This window comes from Branchiostoma lanceolatum, chromosome 2 (genome assembly GCF_035083965.1).
Source record: "Branchiostoma lanceolatum isolate klBraLanc5 chromosome 2, klBraLanc5.hap2, whole genome shotgun sequence".
NCBI classification, from domain to species: domain Eukaryota; kingdom Metazoa; phylum Chordata; class Leptocardii; order Amphioxiformes; family Branchiostomatidae; genus Branchiostoma; species Branchiostoma lanceolatum.
The window spans coordinates 25,297,459-25,309,573 of record NC_089723.1 but is presented as its reverse complement, the minus strand read 5'-3'; the positions used below and the strand labels follow the sequence as shown (position 1 = coordinate 25,309,573).

The window sequence follows — 12,115 nt, the reverse complement described above, 5'->3', positions numbered from 1 at the left end:
CAGTAATGACAACTGTTACAGCAAGTTGCAAACTACATCCAATACAAAATGATAGATTCTAGCTATTTCTTTAGCATTTGTGGAACAAGAATTTAGGTACTTGATACCCAAAGGCTGACCTTTTCTGTTGCCTTTTCAGAGGTTACTACAACACCACAAATCACCACAACAGTCACACCTACCACACCACCCAAGGAATGTAAGTATTTTTCCAATGTACCTCAGTGTTAGAGACAAGGATTCTTCAATCTTCATTTGTTACTGCAATAAAATAAGTTTTACATATCTGAATGACATTTCTAATCCCTTCTGTGTAGTTCTGATATGAGAAGTTAAAATTTGAATGTCTGCTTTTGTGACAGGCTTCTGCTTCGGGTATGGTGAATGTCACTTCAGCACCTTTGACAGTCGCTCATACAAGTACTGCGGACGTTGCACGCATCTGCTCTCTCGTCACAATGCCAAGAATCCAGACTACGAGGTCTACATCAGCAATGAGGCTTGTCCAAACAACCCAAGCTACACCTGCACCAGGTCTGTGAAGGTAGTCTGTGGGAAGACTCAGGTGGAGCTCATGGCAGGATTCAAGGTAAAGACACTAGTACTGTGTTACCATTAAAAAAAGAAAGACAGTCACTGTACCTTATGGTTGTTTAATGGACTCACAAAGGAATTAATGAGTACATGTATCTCTCTTTACAACATATCTGTGATGTTTAGTAATACATAAATGCAAATTGACACAAATGTTCATTGCTATCTCACTCACAAATCGGATGAAATCTTTCAATTGTTACTGAACTGAAATATAAGTATTTAATCTGCAGACATTGCCTAGACAGTTATTGCAGCTTGTCAAAGTGTGGCTAACGAAAACTTAATGTTTCCCCAAAGGTTATCATTGATGGCTCTGCTCGCCTGGTGCCCAGAGGAGTCACCATTCCTATCAACAATGGTGCCATGACTGTGCGCTGCGTTGGGCTCCGCCTGGTCTTGAACTACGAACGCCATGGGTTGGAGGTGCAGTATGACGACTCTTGCCATGGATTCAGTGTCACTGTTCCCAACGACCGATATGGCTCCAACACTGAGGGTCTTTGTGGTAAGGACATAATGTTTAGTCATTCAATGATTAGTTGTTAGTATAATGTCTAACCATCAGATCTAGAAGATGGGGAAAATAGACAATGATCATGAGCTTAATTGGCAGCGAGTATGTGAAAAGTGTTAGTCATGGAGAGCATGGACACTGCACTATTGGCCGATAAAAGCTATATGATGATGGCAAAACTAATAGGAAACAGTGTACTGTAAATCTTAGGAACAACTGTTTCAGCAGAACTATGTGATTAATATGGACCAAAGACCTTAGAATTACATTACTCTAATGTTGAATATATTGAATTAACTATACATAATTATATTAGAATGATGCACTTCATGATTTACGGTGAAAAATTTGCTCTTTTCATTGTCAAGGTGTCTGCAATGGACAGTACAAGGTCAATGACTTCAACAAGTTTGGCCGATCTTGGTTCATCGACGATGGTGCCAAGCACTGCCAGACACTTCCTCCACCTGCACCTACCTGTTCGCCAGTGGAAACCTCTGTGTGCGAAATCCTGCATTCGCCAGTATTTGCACCTTGCCACTCATACGTCAATGTCAACAGCTTCCGTGGGGTATGTCTCATCGGCTTTATAGCCAATTGTCATCCCTATCACTGACTCAGGTGTAAGGTTGTTTGAATGTGAGCAAATGATGCCATTCCCATTTCAGCATACATGTACATCACAGTGCAGGATGATAGTTTTGATATCTGTTGATTAAATTGTAATTACATTTGGCAAGACTGCTGTGCCAGTAAGCAGTCACAAGTACATCATTGCATTGTATCTTTGTATTTCAGGCCTGTAGGGATGATGTCTGTCAAGGAAAGGAACTCTGTGACACCCTGACTGCTTATGCTAAGGCATGCCAACGCTGTGGCATCTGCCTGTCTTGGAGAAGCAAGAAACTCTGTCGTAAGTTTATTCTTATTCTAGTTATGGCTTCAGCTACTATACAGTATGATGTCATATACTATAATTATTTTTGATAAGTGATAAAGCCAACACAAGCATATACGTACCAACTAGTGTTTTGAAAATAATGAAAAGTAATATGTAGCACTGTGCTTAACTGTTGTACAATAGAGTTACAGTTGTCCATATGGTACAATTTATGTATAGACTTAACAACTACATGTATATACAAATACAATAATCTTTTGTTCGATTTCAGCAATAACGTGCCCACCAACATTCGTCTACGACCCATGTGGTTCTGGGTGCCCTGAGACCTGTGAGAACACTGCCTACTACCAGAAGAAGGTGACAGGACGCTGCAGCCATCCATGTGTGGAGGGTTGCCGCTGCCCAGAAGGGAAGGTTCTTGGTGCTGATCGTTGTGTGGACCCAACAGAATGCAGTAAGTTCCATTTAACTCAGTCCTGCAGTCTAATGTTGATAGTCAGAAGATAGCCTTTCTGTACCTATGCACAGTAACACACAGAAGGATCACATCCTCAACTGGGCTTCACAGCACGTTTTATTGTACACCTTTTAATGTTCATCTGTCTCTCTTCTGGTGTTTTACTTATTCATGATTATATACATTCATGGGGCCTCCTCAGGCCGGTTTACATTACTCCATCACAAACATTTTCAGTTAATTCTGGAAAAATTGGTTACATTGTATGATTTTCTTTTTACTATGATTCAAAGCTGTGCGAAATGTGATAAATGTAATACTATCATGATTCTTGATTTCAAATATTTTATTCAAGATAGAAATATATGCTATTACATTTCTACAAAAGCATCTACTTAATCCTTCCCAGCAATGACCACAGTGAAACCAACAACTGTAAAGACAACAACCACAGTTGCTACCACAACAACCCCAGAGGAAACATATCCCGAGACAACCACATACCGTACACCAAGGAAGGTTACAACTCCAGGCAAGAAGACTAGTTCCTTTCAATCATTGAATCAGATGATTTCTATTTGCTTCATTTCTTTGTGACTCCACATGTTAAGGCCAAGACAGTTATGTTTTGAGAATTTGGATATTTGGCACAGTGTGTATCGACCCTCTTTTTCAATAAACATCATGCTTAAATGAGTGTCACAATTGTCAATGCAGGGACTACAACCAGGCCTGAGGTTACAGAACCAGAGAGGACCTACCCTGAGACCACCAGGCCAGAGAGGACCTACCCTGAGACCACAAGGCCAGAGAAGACCTACCCTGAGACCACAAGGCCAGAGAAGACCTACCCTGAGACCACCAGGCCAGAGAAGACCTACCCTGAGACCACCAGGCCAGAGAGGACCTACCCAGAGACCACCAGGCCAGAGAGGACCTACCCAGAGACCACCAGGCCAGAGAGGACCTACCCAGAGACCACCAGGCCAGAGAGGACCTACCCAGAGACCACAAGGCCAGAGAGGACCTATCCTGAGACCACCAGACCAGAGCAGACCTACCCTGAAACCACCAGGCCAGAGAAGACTTACCCTGAGACCACCAGACCAGAGAAGACCTATCCTGAGACCACTAGGCCAGAGTCTGATACAACAACATACAAAACACCAAGGAAGGTTACAACTCCGTCTTCTACAACAACATCGGAGACATACACCACAAAGCCTGAGATGTACACCACAAAGCCTGAGACTGAAACAACTGCACCTGAGTATACTACAACAGAACCAATAGTCACAAGTAAGTTTCTTTACCTCAGGGTCCAGTAAAATATAATCATTTGCACCATCATAACTCTCCTATTTTCCTACTATTTTTTTAACATTTACAATCTATTTCGTCTTACAGCACAATGCAAGAAGAGGGTGTACGGATGTGCCTTTAAGTGTGAGGAGACATGTCACTGCTATAGGTACAAGATCACCCAGTGCCAGTCTGGTGATAGAAGCTCATGTGTTCCAACATGTGGGGAGTGTCCACCATGCCCACCAGGGTATCTCCGCAAGGACCAGTACCACTGCATCAAGCCAACAGAGTGTGACTGTGTCACTGATGGAGGTGTTGTGGTCAAGGTAATGACAATACCTACATCTAGTTGGACCTACTAAAAAATTTTGTATGGGCCAGATTTCCTGTTTTTGGTGGCAATTGGCAACACTTTCTTAATGCTACTGTATAAATTTGGGCAGGTAACAAATCATAGAATGCTAACTCAAATACTCTCAACTGTTCTTAGACTGAAATTTATTTCCTGTTAGTAATGACCTCAGGTGATCATTGTAATTCCAAATTGGAAAAAAGAGTATTTTAAGAGCCTGTTTCCAAATTAGCCTTAAATGGTTAGTAAACGTTAGTTGACGTAAAACCGGGATTTTTTCGATACGAGTTAATTGAAACCAATCTGGCAGAACAATAAACCATCCTTTTATTCTGTTATTCTGTTAATATCATGGATTACCTTAAAGTTTGCACTAATGCTATATATGTTATATTTTGTCTCTAGTCGTGCTGATACCATAATATTGTAATTTGAAACTACCGTCTGCGGCACGCAAAATGACAGTGCTCTCGGACAGGTGCTAACATTTTTTCGGGAGAGAAGATTCGTCATTAATATCTTGCCGCCAATTAGCTTTTATATAGCAGCCATTGTTCCCACCTTGGCTTGAAGAGAGTTCTAAGGTCATTTAAACGTCTCCAAGCAAAAAAACACAAGACAAAACGGCCATAGCACACATCAGGCCTACGGTAACAACCCATTTGTTGAGTCGGTAGAACGTTGCTCAAAGTCAACCCCCACCATCATGGCAGTTTGTACATTATTCATCAGGACGTTAGCTGGATGCCGTAGAAATGGTAATACCACTATGTCGAATATAAATGAATGTGTTTCTGCTTGTGCTAGGAGCAAACTTTGAGGAACATATCGCCCTCAGTCCACTATCACACACAACATTTACTAGACAAAAAAGTGTTCCTCACAAACCTTTGTCGTCTGCAGAATAGTAGGATTCTGGGTAATGAATATGGCGGCGGGAAAAGGCCGTAGTGCCGTAGCCATAGGTTGCAGCAACAAAGTGGCGTTTTTGATGATTGATCACACTTAGAGTCGCAGGTTTGCAAAAGAGATTCTAATAAGTTTTCTTGTAAATAATTCTGTTTAGCAGGAAGCGGATGTGACATTTGTCTTATAAACCAGCAAACAACCATGTAGTGTACATGTGATTCTCCCACAAAGCCCTCAGACTGTGTCAGTAAAGGACGGAGAGTTTTTGACATCGCCATCTTCCATTTGTTGAGTCGGTAGAACGTTGCTCAAAGTCAACCCCCACCATCATGGCAGTTTGTACATTATTCATCAGGACGTTAGCTGGATGCCGTAGAAATAGTAATACCACTATGTCGAATATAAATGAATGTGTTTCTGCTTGTGCTAGGAGCAAACTTTGATGAAGATCACAATGTTCTACATTAATATTGATGGTGCATAAGGAACAAAGAACCCATGAGAAAGAACACATTTTGTAAAGTACATGTATGAAATCAGACACAAGTATTAAGTGTTTCCCTGTAAATATCTTAAATGTCTTTCTCAAAGGTGCAAAACTGTGAGCATAATTTGATGCATTACATACCAAATTTGACAAAGAATCACATTCTTAACTTAAGCTCATCCCATCTTGGATGTTTGGGTTATCCTACATTGAATATGACTTGATTGAAAATGGTCACTCAATATTTCTTACTTGCAACATTTTGTATAACATCACTGATTTATTTATACAGGCAGGAGAGACAAAGAAGATTGATGACTGTACAATGTGCAGGTGCTACAATAACAAGCTTGTCTGTTCCAACTTCTGCTCAACATCAAGTATAACAACCTCAACAATGGTTGAAACAACTGGCTACAAAACAACAAAGGTTACTACTCCTACAGTTACAACTACGTCAGAAACATACACCACCAAGCCAGAGACATACACCACCAAGCCTGAGACCTTCACTACCAGGCCCGAGACTGATACAACAACTTACAAAACGCCAAGGAAGGTTACAACTCCCTTGTCCACGACAACTCCAGAGACATGGACCACCAGGCCTGAGACATGGACCACTGGGCCTGAGACATACACCACCAGGCCTGAGACATACACCACCAGGCCTGAGACCTACACCACCAAGCCTGAGACATACACCACCAAGCCTGAGACTTACACCACCAGGCCTGAGACTTACACCACCAAGCCTGAGACCTACACCACCAGGCCTGAGACGTACACTACTGGTCCTGAGACATACACCACCAGGCCTGAGACCTACACCACCAAGCCTGAGACATACACAACCAAGCCTGAGACATACACAACCAAGCCTGAGACATACACCACCAGGCCTGAGACCTACACCACCAAGCCTGAGACATACACAACCAAGCCTGAGACCTACACCACCAGGCCTGAGACGTACACTACTGGGCCTGAGACATACACCACCAGGCCTGAGACATACACCACCAGGCCTGAGACATACACCACTAAGCCTGAAACATACACAACTGTGGTTACGACAACTTACAAGACACCAAGAAAGGTTACAACTCCTGGTACAACTACTCGCCCTGAGAGCTATACTACAAAGCCTGAGACATACACCACCAAGCCTGAGACATACACCACCAAGCCTGAGACCTACACAACTGGTCCTGAGAGCTATACCACCAGGCCTGAGACATACACCACCAAGCCAGAGACGTACACAACTGGTCCAGAGACCTACACCACCAAGCCTGAGACATTTACAACCAGACCAGGTGTCACTACCACAATGCCTGAAACATACACTACTGTGACAAGTATGTTAGATTCCTTTTTTTTTGCCAAGAAAATATAGCATAAAATTGTATACTTCTGTCTGAGATGCAGGTTTAAATGTTTATGACCAATTATGAAGAACAGGAGGTTGGAGAAGGATGTACATGGCTTGTATTATCTGAATACATTATACTGACCATTACTTAAACAAAGTATGTCTAATAGTATGTATTAGAATCAACATCAACATCTAAAAACATATATTTTATTTCAGCTGAATGTGCAAAGAAGGTGTATGGTTGCTCCTTCAAGTGTGAGGAGACCTGCCACTGCTACAGGTACAAGATCACACAGTGCCAGCGCAACGACCCTAAAGCCTGTGTGCCCACATGTGGAGAATGCCCTACATGTCCTAAAGGCTACATCAGGAAGGACCAGTATCACTGTGTCAAGCCTACAGAGTGTGACTGTATCACAGATGGAAACATTGTTGTGCCGGTGAGTTACTGTGATGATGTATGGATTAAACTGAACACTTTATCTGTTGAGTGAAATGCTTTTCAGGTACAGGAATGAACCCCTTGTCTCCTTGTCTTTATTGCAACTTTCAGGCTGGCAAGACAATTAAAGTTGGGCAGTGTCAGGTATGCACATGTTACCAGAACACATTGACATGTTCTAACATGTGCACAACATCGGCAACAACAGAGGCAACAGCAACAACAACGAGTCGGGCAATCACCACTGGATACAAGACACCCAGAAAGGTCACAACACCAGTTACAACACCAGTTACAGTTACAACTCTAACACCGTCAACAGTGACAACAGAAGGTACATATTAACTTATGATGTTATCTTTCTATGATGACAGAAAGTATACTACCCAGGAATACATTTTGACACACCCTATCATCCAAGATGCCACTTTGGATATTTCAAATTGCTGTTAAGACGTGCACTCGTCTGATACATAACAATTTGTGTATTGACCCTCTCAGTCTTAAGGATAATTAGAACCATAATTATTCTCTTTTTGAATGAAATAGGATTGCGAAATTTCTGATGCTGTTGATGCAGGGTGATATGGCATTTTCAGTGTCATTTTTAAGTGAGAGCTACTGACAAGCATACAATCATGTATTGTACGATCATACAGATTAAGAGCTGTTGAGCCTGGATGTAATGACTTTGTTGACTTAACTTCATGCTTAGTACCTACCACACGATGCTATGAGGAACATGAGGTCTGCTCCTGGACCAGCTGGATGGATGCCTGCTACCCAACACCAGCTGTCAATGGTGACGATGAGTCTTTCACCAGCTTGCGTAACCATGGCTTTAAGATTGATAGGCCAAACAGTAAGATTACCAGGATCCAATGCCGCACTGTGGGAACACATATCGACTACTCCAAGACAGGCCAGAATGTTGTGGCTAACTGTGAGGTCGGCTGTGTCTGTACTCATGCCACTGGTCCCAGCAAGTTCCAGATGATGATGAGAGGAATCAGCCCATACTGTTACAACTATGAAGTGCGTCTGCTATGCTGCAATGCTAATGTTGCCATCTGCTCCAAAAGTAAGAATTAATGTTTAAATTTCATATTTAAAACATCGGGCCTTTCCCTGATTTACTTTAATTTGTCTTACTTTTTCCACGACTGAGAGGTCTATAATCTGATCATCACGTTGACAAGAAAAACAGTATAATCCACAATTATAAATGTCAAATAGGAGCACATGCTGGTAAACTAGGTACTCTTCATCTTGAAATGTGTGGGGTGGAGTATGTTTTGTTCAAGTTTTACCATGTTACCTAATAATTCAAAGAATGTGTGAAGGTGGCATTTGACAACTGACAAATTTCAGATATGTTGGTCCTCATTGCAACATTAGAAATGTTATTTGGAATCCAGATTTTATGCATCGCATGTCAGATGTTGTTGAAATTAAGGATTGTATGTTTTTCTCATCAAGGCCACCGTTAAGTATCATGGTTGTTATGTTGCATGATTAGTATCTTTGATGTGCACAATGTTCACTGTATAAATTCTACCTTTTCAGCAACTACTCCCAGTGCAACCACTCCAGAGAAGACCTACCCTGAGACCACCAAGCCAGAGGTTACTGAGCCAGAGAAGACCTACCCTGAGACCACCAGGCCTGAGGTTACTGAGCCAGAGAAGACCTACCCTGAGACAACTAAGCCCACAAGAAAGGTCACAACTCCAGGTACAGCTGCTACTACACGTCCAGAGACCACCAGGCCAGAGGTTACTGAGCCAGAGAAGACCTATCCTGAGACCACCAGGCCAGAGGTTACTGAGCCAGAGAAGACCTACCCTGAGACCACCAAGCCAGAGGTTACTCAGCCAGAGAAGACCTACCCTGAGACCACCAAGCCAGAGGTTACTGAGCCAGAGAAGACCTACCCTGAGACCACCACGCCAGAGGTTACTGAGCCAGAGAAGACCTACCCTGAGACCACAAAGCCTGAGGTTACTGAGCCAGAGAAGACCTACCCTGAGACAACAAAGCCCACAAGAAAGGTCACAACTCCAGGTAGTACTACACGTCCAGAGGTTACTGAGCCAGAGAACACCTACCCTGAGACAACTAAACCTGTGTGGACCACTGTTCCAGAGACAACCAAACCTTGGTATACAACTGAACTTACAAGTGAGTGACATAATAATTTATTTGTTGTTCCATGGCTATTTCTCAAAACAATTTTTTTGAAGTTTTACAATAATGATAGATAAATTGTTGGTACATCACTCATTTACAGTTGCACCAATACTGTTGATGGTCTGCAGATCAGAAATGATCCTTGGAAATCCACTACTGTTAAAGTGCTTCTACTGACGTACAATGCTTCAAGGCAGTGTTATGAATTTTATCCTTTTACCCCACAGCTGCATGTGACCAGAAGGTCTATGGCTGCTCATTCCGATGCGAGGAAACCTGTCATTGCTACAGGTTTGTAATTTCCACACACATGCACCACTCTCCTCTACAAAAGACCTATTTATGCCTTGAATTTATGATTAAAAGTTATTGGTGGTATACAGTATTGTATTTATTTTAGCTGAAACAGCCAGTGATACCACCTTCTGATGCCAATGTCACCTTTTAGGTTCAAGATCACACAGTGTATGTATGGGGACAGGAGTACCTGTGTACCTACATGTGGTGAATGTCCACCATGTCCCAAGGGATACATCCGTAAGGATCGTGACCACTGTGTGAAGCCAACTGAATGCCCATGTGTTACAGCTGATGGCACTGTCATTCCGGTATGTTGACATTCATCTGCCCTTAATCACATACTAACATTTTTATGTATACTTAGTTCTTATTACCAAACAAAACTAAAACTGTTACAATTCTTGATAGAACTTCTCTCTTTGCTAGGGAAAGCTACAATCAGCAATGATATATATGATGCACCATGTTTCTAAGAGCTGTGTTACATGTTGTTACAGACAAACTGAAATGTGTAGCTCATTTATTTTTTTAAGACATCAAGCTTCTGTTTACAGTATTTTCCTTAATGCAAAGGTATCTTTATTTCACCTGTACCTGGTTATGTAATTCTAGAGAATCAGGTAAATCTTGAAAAAGACACCTGTCATGTTTGCCTTTCATCAGTTTGCATTCCACACGAAATTGTAACTTCCGAAAAAGTAGTTTATATTAGATTTCTTGATTTTTGCTGTTAGACTGATCGTTTGTAGAATCCTAATTGTGTCTCTGAAAAACTCATTTGAAGCTCCTTTGTCTGTAACTTTGCTGGTTTAGAATTTGTAGGATTTCTACATAACATCAATTGAGAATAAGAATGTTCCAAAATTTCTGTCTCACTAGCCTGGAGAAAAGAAGCAGATTGATGAATGCCATATCTGTGACTGTTACAACAACAATCTGAGATGTGAGAACTTCTGCACCACCACAACCCCAGTTGTTTTAAGTACAACTGCTGTAGCTGTTACGACCCAGCCTGAAGTGACAACAACAACCACCTCTGGAACTACAGCTGAGACCACCAGGCCTGAAGTTACTGAGCCAGAGAAGACATACCCAGAGACCACAAGGCCAGAGTCTGATACAACAACATACAAAACACCCAGAAAGGTGACAACCCCCTCTTCTACAACGACGTCAGAGACATATACCACCAGGCCAGAGAAGACCTATCCCGAGACCACAAGGCCAGAGGTTACTGAGCCAGAGAAGACCTACCCAGAGACCACAAAGCCAGAGGTTACTGAGCCAGAGAAGACCTATCCTGAGACCACCAAGCCTGAGGTTACTGAACCAGAGAAGACCTACCCTGAGACCACCAAGCCTGAGGTTACTGAGCCAGAAAAGACCTACCCTGAGACCACCAAGCCTGAGGTTACTGAGCCAGAGAAGACCTACCCTGAGACAACCAAGCCTGAGGTTACTGAGCCAGAGAAGACCTACCCTGAGACCACCAGGCCAGAGGTTACTGAGCCAGAGAAGACCTACCCTGAGACAACCAAGCCTGAGGTTACTGAGCCAGAGAAGACCTACCCTGAGACAACAAAGCCTGAGGTTACTGAGCCAGAGAAGACCTACCCTGAGACCACCAGACCAGAGGTTACTGAGCCAGAGAAGACCTACCCTGAGACCACAAGGCCAGAGGTTACTGAGCCAGAGATGACCACCAGGCCAGAGGGCACAACTCCTGAGCAAACCTATCCAGAAACAACCACTTATCGCACACCTCGCAAGGTTACAACACCAGGCAAGAAAACTTCTTCCATTTGCTGGTTGTCTGCCTTTGTTTGCCTGGTTTCTTTATGAATTGTGTTAGTCAAGATCGTGTTGAAATGCAAACAGTATTGATATATGTATAGTAGTTGTTTGCAATTGCTAAGACTTGCCAAATTGTTACAATACAGGAACAACAACAACCCAGGTGACTACCACCAAGCCAGAGGTTACTGAGCCAGAGAAGACTTACCCAGAGACCACCAAGCCAGAGGTTACTGAGCCAGAGAAGACCTACCCTGAGACCACTAAGCCAGAGGTTACTGAGCCAGAGAGGACCTACCCTGAGACCACATCAGAGTTGACTTCTACTATTCCAGAGACAACAAGGTCTTGGTTCACAACAGAAGTGACAAGTGAGTATCTATCTTTAGTGGGTTTTTTTGGTAGATGGACTTTTTTAACATGTTTGTGACATCACCAGCCTGTGTGGATGTAGCTACATTTTGGATAGACCAATAAGCATTTAAG

General features: G+C 42.6%; 1 protein-coding gene across 1 annotated transcript in view; it reads left to right on the top strand.

Moving 5' to 3' along the window:
- The window catches only part of LOC136426951 (mucin-3B-like), an 88,104-nt gene that overhangs the window by 37,897 nt on the left and 38,092 nt on the right, over positions 1-12,115 (top strand). Inside the window, exons 52-69 of the mRNA XM_066415669.1 lie at positions 140-199; positions 363-589; positions 895-1,102; positions 1,480-1,682; positions 1,910-2,024; positions 2,284-2,469; positions 2,882-3,004; positions 3,190-3,771; positions 3,880-4,103; positions 5,818-6,886; positions 7,120-7,343; positions 7,457-7,679; positions 8,061-8,426; positions 8,912-9,526; positions 9,763-9,826; positions 9,984-10,143; positions 10,715-11,618; positions 11,776-12,000. Of these exons, the coding sequence (XP_066271766.1) occupies positions 140-199; positions 363-589; positions 895-1,102; positions 1,480-1,682; positions 1,910-2,024; positions 2,284-2,469; positions 2,882-3,004; positions 3,190-3,771; positions 3,880-4,103; positions 5,818-6,886; positions 7,120-7,343; positions 7,457-7,679; positions 8,061-8,426; positions 8,912-9,526; positions 9,763-9,826; positions 9,984-10,143; positions 10,715-11,618; positions 11,776-12,000 (5,778 nt within the window). The remainder of the gene's footprint in view (positions 1-139; positions 200-362; positions 590-894; positions 1,103-1,479; positions 1,683-1,909; positions 2,025-2,283; positions 2,470-2,881; positions 3,005-3,189; positions 3,772-3,879; positions 4,104-5,817; positions 6,887-7,119; positions 7,344-7,456; positions 7,680-8,060; positions 8,427-8,911; positions 9,527-9,762; positions 9,827-9,983; positions 10,144-10,714; positions 11,619-11,775; positions 12,001-12,115) is intronic.